This window comes from Hemiscyllium ocellatum, chromosome 22 (assembly GCF_020745735.1).
Source record: "Hemiscyllium ocellatum isolate sHemOce1 chromosome 22, sHemOce1.pat.X.cur, whole genome shotgun sequence".
Lineage (NCBI taxonomy): Eukaryota > Metazoa > Chordata > Chondrichthyes > Orectolobiformes > Hemiscylliidae > Hemiscyllium > Hemiscyllium ocellatum.
Genome location: NC_083422.1, coordinates 1,279,166 through 1,297,721, shown reverse-complemented (window position 1 = coordinate 1,297,721; position 18,556 = coordinate 1,279,166). Strand labels below are relative to the sequence as shown.

Below are 18,556 nucleotides of genomic sequence, written 5' to 3'. Positions count from 1 at the left end.
GTTCATCTCTGTCCTAAAAGGGCAACCCTGTAAGTTTTCTTGATCTGAACTCACTTACGAGGGGAAACAGCCTTTCCACATCCACCTGGTCAAGACCATTCAAAAACTAAACTTGGCCATTCTAAATTGCCCAGTATTCAGGGACGTGCAAGTTTGGGGTATTAGTCAAGTGTAACAGAGTAACAGGGCAGGGGAATGGGTCTGGGTAGGGTACTCTTTGAAGGGTCAGTGTGTGGACTTGTTGGGCCAAATGGCCTGTTTCCACACTGTAGGGGTTCTATGAAAAAAAATTCAAGTCAACCCCTCACGTTTCTAAACTCGGTAAAAACGAGCCAAGCCTGTTCTTCTAGAACCAATTTACTCATTCCAGGTATCAATCTAGTAAATCTCCTTTGAACCCTCTCCAACGTATTCACATCCTGCCTTAAAAAAAAGCTAAAAAGACTGATTTTGTCAAAGCTTTACATTTTACACGAAAGACATTTCACAATATCAAGGGGAAAACGAAGATAGATACTGCCTAAGAGGAAAGTGCTGATTAATTGGCTTGAGATATTGTCTCACCAATGCACTGTAGCTGAAACATAACCTCCAAACCTTTTATAGTAAAATTCCCTTGTAATAACGAATAGTATTCCAATAGCCAATATTCTGTACATACGGACTACAACTTGGGCACTAGAACACAGATCTCATTTCACCTTAGAATTCTTCAGGTCATTTTACATTTAAATAATACTCTTTTTAAATACTTCCTGCTGAGGTGAAGACTGCACATTTTCCCACATTATATACTTCATCTGCTAGATTTTTGCACTCACTTAATATTATCTATATCAGTCTGCAAATTGTGTCATTGGATGGTTAAGGTGGTATTTGTCATTCATGTTTTCATTGCTTAGGCCATTGAGTACAGGAGTTGGCACGCTATGTTAAGGTTCAAAGTTTGGGAGAAGATTTGTAGCTTGGGTGTGGTTGTGTTCACCAAGCTGGGAATTTGTGTTGCAGACATTCCGTCCCCTGTCTAGGTGACATCCTCAGTGCTTGGGAGCCTCCTGTGAAGCGCTTTTGTGATCTTTCCTCCGGCATTTGTAGTGGTTTGAATCTGCCGCTTCCGGTTGCCAGTTCCAGCTGTCCGCTGCAGTGGCCGGTATATTGGGTCCAGGTCGATGTGCTTATTGATTGAATCTGTGGATGAGTGCCATGCCTCTAGGAATTCCCTGGCTGTTCTCGGTTTGGCTTGTCCTATAATAGTAGTGTTGTCCCAATCGAATTCATGTTGGTTGTCATCTGCGTGCATCTGCAACACAAATTCCCAGCTCGGCGAACACGACCACAACATGTTAAGGTTGCATGAATGTTGGTGAGGCCACTTTTAGAGTACTGTGTATAGTTCTGCCATAGAAAGGATATTAAATTGGACAGGGTTCAGAAAAGATTCACCAGGAGGTTGCCAGGTCTAGACGGTTTGAGTTATAAAGAGAGGCTGGATAGGCCTGGAACATTTTCATTAGACTGAGAGGGGCGACTTTTATAGAGATTTGTAAAATCATGAGGGGTAATAGATAAGGTGAATAGAAAAAGTTTTTTCACTTGGGAGGGGGAGTTCAAAACCAGGGGCCATATTTTTAAAATGAAAGGAGAAAGGTTTAAGAGACCTGAGGGGTAAGTTTTTCAAACAGAGGGTGCTTTGTATTTGGAGTGAACTGCCAAACGAAGTGGTAAATGCAGGTAGAGTACAGTTATAACACTTAAAATTTGGGTAGGTACTTAAATAGGAAAGGGATACGGGCTAAACACAAGCACATTTAGTTTGAGAAAATTGGCCAGCCTGGACGAGTTGGACCAAAGGGTGTAGTTTCCTTCGTTAGGGTAGCATAGTGGCTCAGTGGTTAGCACTGCTGCCTCACAGCACCAGGGACCTGGGTTCAATTCCAGTTTTGGGCAATTGTTTGTGTGGAGTTTGCACATTCTCTCCTTTGGTTTCCTCCGGGAGTTCCGGTTCTTCTCACAATCCAAAGATGTGAAGGTTAGGTGAATTGGCAATGCTAAATTGCTCATAATATCCAGGGATTTGTAGATTAGGTTGATTAGCCATGGTAAATGCAGGGTTACAGGGATAAGGTAAGGTGGCTAGTCTGGGTGAGATGTTCTTCGGAGTCAGTGTGACCTTTGGGCCTAATGGCCTGCAGGGATTCTGTTTCATTTATGATTTCCATGCTCTATGACTATGAATTAGCTGCAGAAATGGTAGATATATTAGTTAAAACTATGAAAAATTACCATCAGATTGGAAGATAATAAACGTGACTCCTCCATTCAAGACAGGGAGACAGAAAAGCAGGAAAGCTAAAGGCTAGCTAGCTTAAGTTCTATCATAGAAAATTGTTCTCAGTGATAATAGCCGAACACTAACAAGCTTTCAGTGCAATCAGGCAGTCAACGTAGTTTGCGAAAGGGAATTCAATGCTTGGTCAATTTATTACAGCTCTTTAAGAAAATAACAAACAATATGAATAAAGGGGAACACGTAGATGTGGGGCACTCAATTTCCAAAAGGTTTGTGTCACATCAAAGATTACTAGACAAAATAAGATCTCATTGTGGCAGGTAATGCTTGTATAGATTACTGGACAGCTATAAGAAATCAGACAGTCCACTGAAATTGGTTATTTTCAAGTTGGCAACAAGTAGAGTGCTCCAGGAATCAACAATGGGGCTTAAACTATTTATAATCAACATCAATGACTTGGACGAAAGGGCAGAATGTAGAATGTTATTTGAATATTAATGAGAGCTTGTAGTCAAAGGAGGATTTAGCACACAGGTACAAGAAAGAATTAGGAAGGCCATTAGAATGTTGTTTATTGCAAGGGAATGGATCAGGGACATTTTACTCCAGCTGTTTCAGAAAGAATATAATTGCATTCAAAGCAATTCAGAGAAGATTCATTCATGGGTGGCACAGTGGTTAGCACTGCTGCCTCACAGCACCTGGAATCTGGGTTCAATTCCAACCTCAGGCAATTATGTGTGTGGAGTTTTCTCCCACAGTCCAAAGGTGTGCAAGTTAGGCAGATTGGTCTTGCTAAACTGCCCGCAGTGTTTAGGGATGTGCAGGCTAGATAGGTTAGCCATGGGAAGTATCAGGGTAGAGGGATGGGTCTGGGTGGGATGCTGTTTGGTATGGACCCATTCAGCCAAATGGCCTGTTTTCACACTGTTTGGATTCTATGACTTCTATGAAAGATTGGCCACCTACTCTCCGCAAACATCTTGTGATCCAATCAATTCAAAAGTGTTTTTGTTAAGTATCATAAACAGCATAATAAGGATAGGCTGCTCCAAAAGTTAAGTAGTTTCTGCCTAATTATTCAAATTAACTACAACTCAACATAAAAGGAAAGTGGTTGAATTGAGCTGCTATTTGGTCGATAACAACTATCAGTACCAAGTTGCTGCAAGCATTACAAAGAGAAAAGATGCTGCCTCTGGCAAGAAAGCTGCCAAATACACCATGCACAGAAGGCAACAAACACACAAACATTTCACATTATGCCTATAGTTCTAGTGAGATAACTGATCTCTAAGCCACAAGTGGCCTTAGCAGGAATGAAGAAAGAACCATCCAGCACTCCTATTCAATCACTGCTAAGGAAGTGATATGCAGCCATTTGGTGACTTGACGACCAAGTTCAATTGCAGTGTTCCGTGACAGAACACCCTGCTCTCAGTTAGTCCATGAAGCCATGCATCAAACAGAGAGCAAGATCTCAGAGGGATCATGCCAAAGCTAGTCTCCAGTGACACCCTCCTGATGTCTGCACAGGAGAAGATATAGTATTTGTGCTTGTGCTGGTTAACAAATGTTCACAATTTTCACAGCTAAAGGAATACTTTTTAATTTCTCTGTAACCATCAATCCAAGTAAGTGATCTCTCGATTCCAACACCTTGCTGTTGCCCAATTAATTCCAGCCAACGTCCTCTGCATTCAAAAATGCTGCGTGATAAATACATAAAACTGTCACGCACGGCCTGGGCAGCCTGTAAATCAGTAACTGGACAGTCAGGTGAGTTATGTAAAAGTATCCTCATCTGAGGTGTGGCAGGTGCCTGGTCATGCCCCACTACCAGTTGAAGGCTCGGTTGAAATTTCTCTTCATGCTTCTGCCATTCTGATTCCTGCTGAATCCTCTCCCTCCTCCTCTGTTGAAGGAGCGACTTCTGTATCTGGACCCTCCATCATGTCTGTCCTCCTCCAGCTCTGGTAACTTGGTTGCTATGGTGAGCTGCCAGCGCCGACTGTCCTGCCAACTTCCCTGTAAGAGACAACACAGCTCAGTTAACGTGCAGTGTATAGGAGACACTCAGCGCAGGCCAAAGGCAAGCAGATCCCAATAGATAACAAAAAATTGCAATGCACACCCAAAACTTGGGACAGTTATGGTACTGGAAGGACTTGCTTCAATAGTTAAAGTTAGACAGTAATCAATTTTGACTGGAGAAATGGTCTTTTCCTCTTATGTTGTTGCAAAAGAAGCATTCAGAAGAGAAGAAAATTACATTGCTTAAACAATTTTTTTTGCACAAATGTTGTTAACAATAATAGCAGCTACAGAAAGTTTACATGTTATCAAGCAATAACACAGCTCCATACAGAAAGGCTTCCGTACCTTCAAGGCTTCCAGACAGTCTTCAGGAATATCGAAACAAACACCCTAAACAAAGAGATAGGCAGTGAGTTAGTTGATTCCAGCAAAGATCAGTCAGAAACATCAGATTCCAGGAAGTCACAGCATGGAAAGAGGTCCTTTGACCCATGATATGAAGCCAGTCATCAACATCTATCTATTCAAATCCATTTTCCAGCATTCGGCCCATAGCCTTGCATGCTCTGGCTCTACCATCTTTCAAAACAATGCTTTCTAGATATCTATAACCTTTGGGTGAAAAAATATTTCCTCCAATTCCTCACTAAGCCTTCTGTGCCTTACTTTCAGACTGTGCCCCATGGTTACTGATTCCTCTATGGGGAATTTTTCTCTCCAGCAACTCCCCTCAAAACTTTGTACATGTTAATTAGGTTCCCCTCAGTCTTCTCTGTTCTAAAGAAAATAACCCTAGCTCTCTTCAAAGTTGACTTACTCCAGCCCAGACAACATCCTGGTAAGTCTCTGCTGCACCCTTTCCAGTGCAATCACATCCTTCTTACAGTGTGGTGACCAGAACTCCAGCTGTGGCCTTAAGTGAAGTTGTATACAACTCCATTAAAACCTCTCTGTTCTTGTATTCAATGTTTTAATTAATAAAGGAAAACATCTCATGTTTTAACCATTTTACCTCCAAGGATTCAATGTGTACTTCCTTGTTTTGTTAATCCTCCCAAAATCCATCATCTCTCACCTTTTAGGATTAAATTTCATTTGCCACTGTTCAGCCTGTGACTGACACATCCTTCTTATTTTATCTAAGGCTTTCCTTCTCATTATTTATCACACCACCAACGTATGGGTCATCTGTGAGCTTAATGATCAAACCAACTACATTCAAGTCTGAACAAAGACAGTACAGCACAGGAACAGTCCCTTTGGCCCACCAAGACTGCACTGGCACATGCTGCTTTTCTAAACTAAAAACCTCTCATCTCTCACATGGTTTGTATACCTGGCTATTCAAATATCTGTGAAAACATCTCTTAAAAGTTGCTATTGTATCCACCTCCATCATCTCCTCTGGCAGTACATTTCAGGCATCTGTGTGCAAAAAACTTGCCCCTCACATCTTGTTTCAACTTATCCCATTTTACCTTAAACCTATGTCCCCTAGCAACTGACATTTCTCCCCTAGGAAAAAGACTGAGTAGTCATTCTATCCACGCCTCTCAAAACTTTATAAACTTCTATCAGGTTGCACCTCATCCGTTGACATTCCAGTGAAAGCAAACCAAATTTGTCAAATTATGACAAATACACTCCTAACCAGGCAACATCCTGGTAAACAGTTTGTGTACCCTCTCCAAAGCTTTGTAGCATGGTGACCAGAACTGGACATAATATTTCAAATGTGATCTAACTGAAGTTCCATATAGCTGCAACATGACTTGAGCTATATCCTCTACACCCCAACTGACGAAGCCAAGAACATCAAGTGCCTTCCTGACCATTTTATCCACTTGCGTTGCCACGTTCAGGGAACTGTAGGCATATACACTAGATCCTTCTATATTTTAAGATTAGATTAGATTACTTACAGTGAGGAAACAGGCCCTTCGGCTCAACAAGTCCACACTGACCTGCCGAAGCGCACCCACCCAGACCCATTCCCCTACATTTACCCCTGCACCTAATACTACGGGCAATTTAGCATGGCCAATTCACCTAACCTGCACTTTTTTTTGGACTGTGGGAAGAAACCGGAGCACTCGGAGGAAACCCACGCAGACACTGGGAGAATGTGCAAACTCCACACAGTCAGTCACCTGAGGCGGGAATTGAACCCGAGTTTCTGGCGCTGTAAGGCAGCAGTGTTAACCACTGTGCCACCCCAAATACGTTGATGTTGATGCTACTAAGATTCGGCCATTTATTCCCTCCTGCATTAGGTCATCCAAAATACATCACCTCACATTTGTCCAGATCAAATGCCATCTGCCATTTTTCTGTTTAAGTCTCTAGTCTGGGTACATCCACTGACAATCCTTCCTATCCATAGCTGCCCCAATCTTTGTATCATTTGTAAACTTACTAATCGGACCACTTACATTTTCCTCCAGAACATTTGTATATTAGAAAACAGGGTCCCAGCACTGATCAAAGTGAAACATCATTGGTCATAGATCTCCAGTCAGAAAATCACCCTTCGTCAGCTACTGTCTTCTATGATTAAGCCAGTCTGTATTCATAGGATCTGCAATGAGCTGATGTAGTGTGATTTCAACTTTTATATCAGCCTTCCATGAGAGAGCTTGTCAAAGACCTTGCTGAAGACCTATAAGACTGCATCTCATCCTTCGACATCCCAGTGAAAGCAAACCAAGTTTGTCAAATTTTTGATCATAGAAAATATCCTCCAAACCAACCAACATCCTGATAAACCTGCTACACTGTCAGGGAAAGCAACAGGAACTCGTGTGTACAGTTAGCAGACAGCATTTGCACCCAGAAAGGTCCCAGTTTGGAAGGAGTATCACAAGCAGTCAGCTGACCAATGACCCATGTCCAAGATTCACCCTGAAATCCTTGACAATAATAAAGCAGAATCCATCTTTGATGTCTGTATAATATTCCCCACCAATAGACCTGAGTTCAGGGATTGTCTATTCATGAAACATTTTTCCAAACGCATAGGCCCTTAAAATTCAAACAGGGATGGTTTGATATCAGGCACGGAGATTGCGTGCAACTCCTGCTTGTAGCTGTCGACTTAATGAGTCGTAGAACAGCATGGAAAGACTCTTCAGCCCAACTTGTTCAAGCTGACCAAATCTAATCTCGTCCCACTGCCTGCATTCGGCCCATATCCCTCCAAACCCTTCCTATTCATATACCCATCCAGATGCCTTTTAAATCTTCTGATTGTACTAGCCTCCATCATTTCCTCTGGCAGCTCGTTCCATACATGCACCACCCTCTATGTGAAATAGTTGTGCCATAGGAGTCTTTTACATCTTTCCCCTCTCACCCTAAACCTATACGCTTTAGTTCTGGCCTCCCTCACGCCAGGGAAAAGACCTTGGCTATTCACCGGATGCATGCTCCCCATGATTTTATAAACCTCTATAAAGTTGACCTTTGGTGTCCAAAGCTTCAGGAAAAAATATCCCTTGGCCTGGACTGAGATTAGAAACAGGAAAGGAGAGGTCACCCTCTCCAAATAGTTCCAGAGATTTAGAGGAAATACTAGCAAGGACGATTCACAAAGGAGAGAGAGTGACAGAGTAGTTGTTATGGAGGACTTCAACTTCCCAAACCTTGACTGGGAGTACTATAGTTCGAGTAGGTTAGATGACACAGTATGTAGATAAGTCAACAAGAGCCGAGCCCACATTAGATTTGGTACTGGGTAATGAATCCGGTCAGGTATTAGATTTGGAAGTAGGTGAGCACTTTAGTGATAGTGACCACAATTCAGTTATGCTTACTTTAGTGATGGAAAGGGATAGGTATACATCGGAGGACAAGAGCTACAGCTGGGGGAAAGGCAATTAGGTAAGATGTGGAAGGAAACTGCAGAGGATGGGCACAACAGAGAAGTGGAGCTTATTCAATGAACAGCTACTGTGTCCTTGATAAGTATGCTCCTGTCAGAAAGGGAGGAAGTTGTCAAGTACAGGAACCATGGTTTTCTAAGGAGGTTGAATCTCTTGTCAAGAGGAGGAAGAAGGCTTATGTTAGGATGATATGTAAAGGCTCAGAGTGATTGAGAGTTACAAAGGCAGCCAGAAAAGACCTAAAGAGAGAGCTAAAATGAACGAGGAGGGGACATGGAAAACCCTAAAGCTTTATATATGTACATAAGGGATATATGAATAATTAAAGATCAGAGCCAATCAAGGACATTAATGGAAAATTGTGCATGGAGTAAGAGGAGATAGGGGAAGCGCTAAGTGAATATTTTTCGTCACTATTTGCACTCGAAAAAAGTTAATGTTGTAGAGGAGAATACTGAGATACAGGTTACAAGAGGAGATGGGATTGGTGTTCACAGGGAGGTGGTTTAGAAATTCTGCAAAGTGTAAAAATAGATAAATCCCTTCGTCTGGATGGGATTTATTCTAGGATTCTCTGGGAAGCCAGGGAGGAGAATAGGAAATATTGTCGCCTTGTTCAAGAGGGGAGTAGAGGCAACCCTGGTAATTAAAGACCAGTGAGCCTTACTTCACTTGTGGGTAAAGTGTTGGAAAAGATTCTAGGAGATAGAATTTATAATCATCTCAATAGGAATAAGTTGATTAAGGATTGTCAGCACGGTTTTGTGAAGGGTAGGTTCACAAACCTTATTGAGTTCTTTGAGAAGGTGACCACATAGGTAGGTGAGGGTAATTCCATATATGATGTATATGGAATTCAGCAAGGCACTTGATAAGGTTCCCCATGGTTATTGCACAAAATACCGAAGCATGGGATTGAGAGCAATTTAGCAGTTTGGATCAGAACTTGGCTAGCTGAAAAAAGACAGAGGGTGATAGTTCATGGAAAATGTTCATCCTGGAGTTCAGTTACTAGTGGTGTACTGTAAGGATCTGTTTTGGGACGACAGCTGTTTGTCACTTTTATAAACTACGTGGATGAGAGCATAGAAGGATGAGTTAGTAACTTCACAGACGACACTAAGGTCGGTACAGTTGTGGATAGTGCTGAACAATGTTGTAAGTTACAGAGGAACATAGGTAAGCTGCAGAACTGGGCTGAGGGGTAGCAAATGTAGTTTAATGCAGAAAAGTGTGATTCAGTTTGGAAGGAGTAACAGGAATGCAGAGTATTGGGTGAATGGCAAGATTCTTGGTAGTTTAGCAGAGAGAGTGTGTGCATGTACATAGATCACTCAAAGTTGCCAAACAGGTTGATAGGGCTATTAAAGGCATACGCTGTGTTAGTCTTTGTCAGTTAAAGAGGGATCGAGTTTCGGAACCACGAGCTCATGCTGCAGCTGAGCAAAACTCTGATGCGGCCGCACTTGGGAGTATGGTGTGCCGTTCTGGTCACCGCATTACTGGAAGGATATGGAAGCTTAGATTAGATTACTTACAGTGTGGAAACAGGCCCTTCGGCCCAACAAGTCCACACCGACCCGCCGAAGCGCAACCCACCCATACCCCTACATTTACCCCTTACCTAACACTACAGGCAATTTAGCATGGCTAATTCACCTGACCCGCACATCTTTGGACTGTGGGAGGAAACCGGAGCACCCGGAGGAAACCCATGCAGACACAGGGAGAACGTGCAAACTCCACACATTCAGTCATGGGAGTCGGGAATTGAACCCGGGTCTCAGGCGCTGTGAGGCAGCAGTGCTAACCACTGTGCCGCACACTAAGCTCTGGAAAGGGTTCAGAGGAGATTTATTAGGATGTTGCCTGGTATGGAGGGAAGGTCTTATGAGGAAAGGTTGAGGGAAAGGTAGAAGGTGGAGGGTTGTTTTTCAGACTGGAGGCCTGTGACTAATGGAGTGTCACAACTCCATTTTGACATTTATATAAATGATTTGGATGCGAGAATAAGAGGTACAGTTAGTAGGTTTGCAGATGACACCAAAATTGGAGGTGTGGTGGACAGCAAAGAGGGTTACCTCAGATTACAACAGAACCTTGACCAGATAGACCAGTGGGCTGAGAAGTGGCAGATGGGAATTTGATTCAGATAAATGCGAGGTGCTGTACTCCTGGGAAAGCAAATCTTAGCAGGACTTTTCCACTTAATGGTAAGATCCTAGGGAGTGTTGCCAAACAAAGAGACCTTGGAGTGCAGGTTCACAGCTCCTTGAAAATGGAGTCGCAGGTAGATAGGATAACAAAGGTGGTGTTTGGTATACTTTCCTTTATTGGTCAGAGTACTGAGTACAGCAGTTGGGAGGTCATGTTGCGGCTGTACAGGACATTGGTTAGGCCACTGTTGGAATATTGAGTGCAATTCTGATCTCCTTCCTATCAGAAAAATGTTATGAAACTTAAAAGGGTTCAGAAAAGATTTATCAGGGTTGGAAGATTTGAGCTATAGGGAGACGCTGAATAGGCTGGGGCTGTTTTCCCTGGAGCGTCAGAGGCTGAGGGGTGACCTTATAGAGGTTTACAAAATTATGAGGGACACGGATAGAGTAAATAGACAAAGTCTTTTCCCTGGGGTCAGGGAGTCCAGAACTAGAGGGCATAGGTTTAGGGTGAGGGGGGAAAAGATATAAAAGAGACCTACGGGGCAACATATTCACACAGAGTGTGGTACAGGTATGGAAGTGGTGGAGGCTGGTACAATTGCAACATTTAAGAGGCATTTGGATGGATGGTATTTGGAGGGACATGGGCTGGGTGCTGACAGGTGGGACTTGATTGGGCTGGGATATCTGGATGAGTTGGACCGAGGGGTCCGTTTCCATGCTGTGAAGGTGGAGGAGAGGTGCCTTAATTGAGTTAAGATAATCAGAGGGTTAGATCAGGTGATCAGTGATAGTCTTTTATCAAGGACGGTGATGGATAGTGCGAGGGATCATAGCTTCAAATTGGGGGGTGATAGATATAGGACAGATGTCAGAAGTAGTTTCTTTACTCAGTAAGTAGGGGTGTGGAACAGTTGTAGAGTCGCCAACTTTATGGGCATTTAAATGGTCATTGGATAGGCATATGGACGAGAATGGAGTAGCGTAGGTTGGATGGGCTTTGGATTGGCTTCACAGGGCGACGCGACATCGAGGGCCGAAGGGCCTGTACTGCACTGTAAAGTTCCATGTTCTATTCAGCTTCTCCTGAAAGCTCAAATCCTCCATCCCTGGCAACATCCTTGTAAATCTTTTCTGAACCCTTTCAAGTTTCACCAACATCCTTCCAATAGCAAGGAGACCAGAATTACATGCAGTGTTCCAAAAGTGGCCAAACTAATGTCCTGTACAACTTCAACATGACCTTACCAACAACTACACAGTGCAGTGACCACAGAGGCTTTTGATGTTGCAGTAAAAAAAAGTGTCCGATTGTCAACATACCATTTTACCCTTAAGGAACTGCATCCTTTTCACTTTGTTTTCCACATTCTCTCCGAGTTGTTCCTTCAGCGCTCTCACTGCGTGGTTCAAACTGTGTAGTTCTATTGAACAGGCCAATACCATTGTTGTATATCCCTGAGACAGAAGCAGTATATTAATTATGGAATCTCTACAGTGTGCAAGCAAGCCATTCAGCCCATCAAGACCACACCCACCCTCCAAACAGCATCCCACCCAGATCCACCCCATAACCTATCACATAACCCTGCATTTCTCATGGCGAATCCACCTAATCTGCACATCTTTGGACTGTGGGAGGAGACCTATGCAAACATGGGGAAAATGTGCAGACTCCACACAGCCAGTTCAGTGAGGCTGGAACTTAGGTTCGTGGTGCTGAGAGGCAGCAGTGCTAACCACTAAGCCATCATGCTGCCCCATTGCTAATCTCCAATTAAGGCAAACAAATATACCCACACATATCAAAACAACAACTATTTTTGGTTCAAACATATTAAGATTTGAAAGTATTAGTTGTTGCATGCTCAGGAAATACAGAAAACACAATTCCAAATATCTTGTAATTTTGAATCTTCAAAAGACATTTGATAAGGGACCATGAAGCAGTCAAAGATCAGAGCACATAAAATCACAGGGCAAGTGATACATAGCAAATTGAATTAAAAATGATCTGCAGAATCTGGGAAACATCCAAAGTAGTAATTTAAGGACCAGTACTGGGTCAACAATGTTCACCATATCTATAAAATGATTTATACTTGGAAATCAGAAGTGCCGATGTGACCAGAATAGGGTTAGGGTGCAGTTAACATTGAAAAAAATCATGACAAAATGCAAGAAATTATCAAAATTGCAGAACATAGATAAAATGATAAATGCATTTTAATACAAATGAAATGAGATATTTTATTCAAAGGCCAAAGACTCCTTACAGTCTAAACTGGAAACGGGAGGATGACAGTTTGGGGTACACCTACATAACTATGAGTGTTGCAAGCTACTAAATGACAGAACAAAAAAAGAACATCAGCTGGGATTCAGTTCTAGAGTTTTGTCACATCAGTGACGAACTTTAGATTCATAAGATATCTACAGACTCTCGGACTCATCACTTGCCACAAGTCAAAATAGACAATTATTTTAAATCCCATTTTCCAGGACTCAGTCTTGGCATCACAAGTGTACATCTAAATACTTCTTAAATGTTGAGGGTTTCTGCCACCACCACACTTACAAGCAGATGAAAGTACAACTTGATCCTATTCCTGCCCAGCCACTGCTATATCTGGGAGAGAGATAGGAGATGAAATCTGGTTAATGTATGTCTTTCTCAGGCTTGTGGGTGGGATAGGGGTGGTGACACTGTCCAAGTGAGATTCCTAGTACAACGCATATGACTATGATCAATCTAATACTGAGTCATAAATGAAACCAGTCACCATGCACTGGAAGAGTTCATGCCACAGGAAGGAAGAAACTGCATGCAAATGCAGACATACTTACCGCATCAGAGTTCAGGAGAGAACGCTGCTCTATGCTCCTTGCCCCTGAGATGTGTGCCAAAGCAGCAGCCAAAGCTTGCAGTGCTCCTCGCTGCTCAATCAGGCTTTCAGCTGCTGGACGGAAATGCTCAATGGCTGCTGCTGGGATGGAGTCCAAAGACCTTTCAAATACAAACGTTCCAAGGTTCAGTTGGTGGAATTCACGAATTATCTCCTCTCAGCCAACATCCCATCTACCCATTGTACGAAGCAGCAAATTATCAGAACTTCTGGAAACCAGTCATTAACAATTAACATCTACAGGTTACTCAGCTTTATTTTCAACCCTGAATGGAGGGAAGGCCAACACAGATCACAAACTCTGAACATTTACTGCATCAAACTAGAATAGACCAGTTGTGCCCCGGTCTTGTGCCACTCAATCTCTAAATAATATCTCTTTGACCTCCGTCACACCTCCACCAGTGCTACCCTCCCATTATTAGGGACTATTACTATTCATCAAATTGCTTATAGGTTCCCTTTGTTTAAAAGACTGCATTCCTCATCCACTCTGGCTGAATACAATCCTTTCCCAGCAATGTTAATCTGAAATCACACTGTACCGGATAGCGTCCTTGCAGGAAGCTTCAACAACATCTGCGGCGGTTGGAACTCCAACACGTTTGAATGTCAACCCCTTCAAAGACAAATTACAATAGGTTTTTGTGGGGGAAAAAAAAGCGAAAATCTCAAACGCTACAGTTTCCCTTCTGATTTATTTTAATTTTTGCCAGAAATTATTACTCACCTTGTTTACTTACAATAAATGGGAAAACAATAAATGCATCTGCTATAAATATTGAAAAATATCTAGGTAGTTGCGCAATATTTGACAAAGTAGAAACAGTGGGCAGGTGTTGTGGGAAAATATCTGCATTTCAAGATAACAAACTCAACAGCCAAGTAAAACAAAATATCGGTTCACATTTGTTCATGCCAAGTAGGTCTGTTGTAAACAGGCTGAGTTCAACAATAAGGAAGGCATAGTGTTTGATGCTTAGTTAATGCAGATGTAGCTAGTCATTATCAGGGAAGAGGTGCCTCACTCACCCAAGACCCTAAGCTTAGAGTGATCAAAACCAGCACACAATTTATCAGGGAGGTAGTGGCATAGTGAAATGTCACTCAACTGGAAATCTAGTGGCCCAGGTTCACATGCACACCTTGACAAATAGCGAAATTTGAAATTAAAAAATGAATATAAAAATATGCTTTTCTGACGGAGATCATGGCATTGGCAATGGTAACCATTGTCAACTGCCATAAAACCCATTTAATTCATCAATGTCATTTTCCTTTAGAGAAGGAAATCTGCTGTCTTTACCCGGTCTGGCCTCCGATCCACAGAATCATAGCTGACTGAACTGTCCTCGTGGAAAGTACAATTTGGGCTTTGCTGAGAATGGGACAAAATAGGTTTGTGATTGCCCTTTACAGTTTAACAGATTGGTGTCAATGAACAATGACATATGGCGAAGGCGATAAAACAGAACAAGCACACAGGTGCATTGCACATCACAGCGAATCTAGCTATGGACAATGACTCATCTTGAGTGGCAAAGCACACAAGCATCAGGACTCTACATCTACAAAATTTCTGATTTAAACAGATATAGAAGACATTGGAACTTTTGCAAATTCTAAGAGGGGACAAGAATTGTCCTTTGTTAAGGATTGAATTATTTATCCAAGAAGATTTCTCCTTGCCTCCTAACTGTCTAGTTTTGTACACAGAATCCCTGGAAGCAGGCCATTTGGCCCATCAAGTCCACACTAACCACTCAGAGGACATCCCCACACCCTACTCAACTGTGTACCTTACAATGGCTAATCTACCGAACCCTGGACATCCCTGGACACTATGGGCAATTTAGCATGGTCAATCCACCAATGCACATCTTTGGATTGTTGGAGGAAACCAGAGCACCCAGAAGAAACATTGACATGGGGGGAATGTACAAACTCCACACAATCACCCAAGGGTGGAATTGAACTCGGGTCCCTGTCTCTGTGAGGTAGCAGTGCTAACCACTGAGCCACCATGTTCTAATCTTCTAACTCAAGTGCTATAATATCAATCATTGCTTCTGTCCACTGCTGGCTATGACAGCTGCACATTCACTGCAACAGTTTCATTGATATCATCACTTTTCAATAGCAATCCGCATAACATATTTCACATTGAAATGCACTTACAGCTTTGTGTTCCAAAAATCTCAGATGGCCCTCCTCCATTCTCTGATAAAAACAGATGCAAACCCCTGTGCGCCCAGCTCTGCCTGTTCGACCAGAACGGTGAATGTAGGAATCCACATCCTAAATTAATGATTATTCATATTAGAAAATTTGAGAATTTTACTGTAAAGAAAAACATATCAACTCAAATCCCTAAGTTACATTAACATAACACATTCCTTTCTGGGGAATGCAGAGCAGATGAAATACCTGAAAACTCCCTCATTATTGAGCTCATTACAGTGTGTGGAATACATCAGAAACAAGCTCAAATATTAGACACTGAGTTTAGGTCTAATCATTTTGATAAACATGCACCATTTACACAAACACAAAAACACTGCAGATGCTGGAAATTAAAACTGAAAATACCGTTGCAACTCAGCTAGTCTAGCAACTTCTACAGGGACAGAGAGAGCTAAAGTTTCAAGTGCAATGACTTCTTTGGAACATTATTTGGAAAAGGAGACACATGGAGTTTGAAATATTGACACTATTTAAACAGTACTTGAATAAATTACATATAGAATTCACCAGATTTCAACGGGACTGGTCAGTAGACATCTCTCTGAATGGTATTGCTAACTTACCTTTGGTGGGCAACCCTGTATTACTAGGTCCACTTCTGGAATGTCCAAGCCACGAGCAGCCACATCAGTTGCAACCAGGACCTCAAAGGAGCCATCCCGGAAACCCTTCAAGGTGATCTCTCTCTGCTTCTGTGGAATGTCCCCATGAAGACACTGAGCATCCTGCAGAACAAAATAAACAAAATCTTGGATCATGAGCTGATGATGTACAGCAATCCAACAAATGATAGCATTTGCACAGGTTAATATAACAACTAGCCTTTGGGTGTGGAGCACTTGTTTTGCACAGGGTGGACTGCTCTTTGGAGGGTTGGTGTGGACTTAATGTGCCAAATGACCTGCTTCCATATTGTGGGATTCTATGATTCTGTACAAAATGAACTGTGCAGTCTCCAAGCAAATAATATTAGTAGATCTATCCCTGTATAAAAAGATTGGGGATACTATTGACAGTGATTCATCTATCACTGTTTAAGGGGTATAGTACTAGTCGAGGACAGATCTGTGGGCAGCACGGTGGCACAGAGACCCGGGTTCAATTCCCACCTCAGGCGACTGACTGTGTGGAGTTTGCACGTTCTCCCCGTGTCTTCCTCCCACAGTCCAAAGATGTGCGGGTCAGGTGAATTAGCATGCTAAATTGCCAGTAGGACCAGATTTGTCACTGCACAACATTAGGGGTCACTACTAATGGGATCAGGCCTGTTACAGTATAACAATGTGGTGCCTTGCTAAGCCCAAATGGGGCTTGACTATCACTGTGGAAAATTCGAGTACAGTATTAGTGAGAACAGGTCTGTCATTGTACACACTGCATAAAGTACTGGTGGAGCCAAGTCACTGCCCAACATTGGGACACCATATTGATGGGGACCTTTCGGTCACGGTAGTGGGTTACACTATTAGTGGGGAGGAATCTGTTATGTGTCATGGTGTTACTCAGGGCAGGAGCACTGGGAGAACGCCATACCTGTTTTATTGAGTTGTTCACCACCAGCTCATTTACTTCCTTCTTTGTTTCACAGAAGATAATAGTCCGCCCATGACTGCCACTGTAAACCTGGATGACATCACCAATGACTGCCGCTCGCTGTGTCCAGTGACATGCTATAGCCAAATGCTGGCCAAGAAAAGAAAGGCTTTTAGCTGCAGGGTCTATGCAACTCAATCTGAATCCAAGAACTTGAGGGATACTGAAACCATGATAAAGGAATCAATATCATATTATAAAAAAGGGTAAAATAAATTAGACTGATAGGTTCCTACATATTAACAATCACCAAGGAATATGAAGTTACTGCAAAATGGTGAGTCACGGTAGAAGATTATCGATGATCTCATTAAGTAGTGGAGCAGGCACAACGGCCTCACTGACCTTCTCTTGCTCCGAAATGTCTTACATGCGCATGGTTTATAAACAAACCTATTAACACCTACCCTGAAACTTTCATACTGTCATAATAAAATTTCGTACTTTACAGATGCTTTAGGGGTAAATACCTAGTCATTGCGCAACAGTGACTAGAAATTGTAACATCTAATGCACACAATGTTGATGGTGAGCCAAATGGTCTCCTTTTGCATGGAATAATTCTGTGATTCATAGAACATAGAAAAATACAGCGCAGTACAGGCCCTTCGGTCCTCGATGTTGCGCCGACCAAAGTCTACCTAACCTACACTAGCCCAATAACCTCCATATGCTTATCCAATGCCCGCTTAAATGACCATAAAGAGGGAGAGTTCACCACTGCTACTGGCAGGGCATTCCATGAACTCACAACCCGCTGAGTAAAGAATCTACCCCTAACATCTGTCCTATACATTTTTTCATTTGATTTGCTTCAAGTCAAGGGAGCCTGAAACCTGCTAGGCATTGTAAAGATGAGAGGTAATGACAGCCCACAGAAGCAGACAGAAAAGTGAGATGGTTCCATGTAGTTGCTGTGGTGCAGAGAAGGTTGGGGTTCCCCAGATGCAATTGTTAGCTTTGTGCTACTATGACACAGTTGTTGACAGAACTGAGAACCTGGAATTGGGCCAGTGTTTACACGACAGCATGCACTGCCTAGCCAATACAGGATATGCCTTGAAAAGTCAGCTCAACCGGTAGTGTCTACCAAAGATCTTGATTTGGGTGAAGACGAAACAGAAATGTGGAATAGTGCATCCTTTGGTTGGGTACCTATCCAATTTTGTTGCAGCAGAACTCCTGACCACTGGGGATCAGATTAACTGTGAAACAGGAGCTGAAATTCTTCAAAAGCAAGACAGATTTTGTTTCGAGATTTCCTGGTGCCTGGGCAGTTTGCCGAGAAATGGTGGGAGTTTTGCCATAGTTGTATCTTCCATTTACTGTACAGTTTGATAGATAGGCGTGACTGATTGTTTTAACTAGAGTACAGCAAGTATTTATTTGCTTGGAATCTTGTGGCTTATTCTCTTAATAACTGGAATTTCAAATTGTGTT

At 42.5% G+C, this 18,556-nt stretch overlaps 1 protein-coding gene across 1 annotated transcript in view; it reads right to left on the bottom strand.

Annotated features, from left to right (window-relative positions):
- Positions 1-3,876: 3,876 nt before the first annotated feature.
- ddx21 (DEAD (Asp-Glu-Ala-Asp) box helicase 21) overlaps positions 3,877-18,556 on the bottom strand; it is a 31,782-nt gene continuing 17,102 nt past the window's right edge. Inside the window, exons 8-15 of the mRNA XM_060841820.1 lie at positions 17,057-17,206; positions 16,087-16,248; positions 15,458-15,577; positions 13,825-13,898; positions 13,221-13,380; positions 11,697-11,831; positions 4,676-4,720; positions 3,877-4,321 (exon numbers count right to left, since the gene is read on the bottom strand). Coding sequence (XP_060697803.1) covers positions 4,130-4,321; positions 4,676-4,720; positions 11,697-11,831; positions 13,221-13,380; positions 13,825-13,898; positions 15,458-15,577; positions 16,087-16,248; positions 17,057-17,206 — 1,038 coding nt within the window. The 3' untranslated portion in view covers positions 3,877-4,129. The remainder of the gene's footprint in view (positions 4,322-4,675; positions 4,721-11,696; positions 11,832-13,220; positions 13,381-13,824; positions 13,899-15,457; positions 15,578-16,086; positions 16,249-17,056; positions 17,207-18,556) is intronic.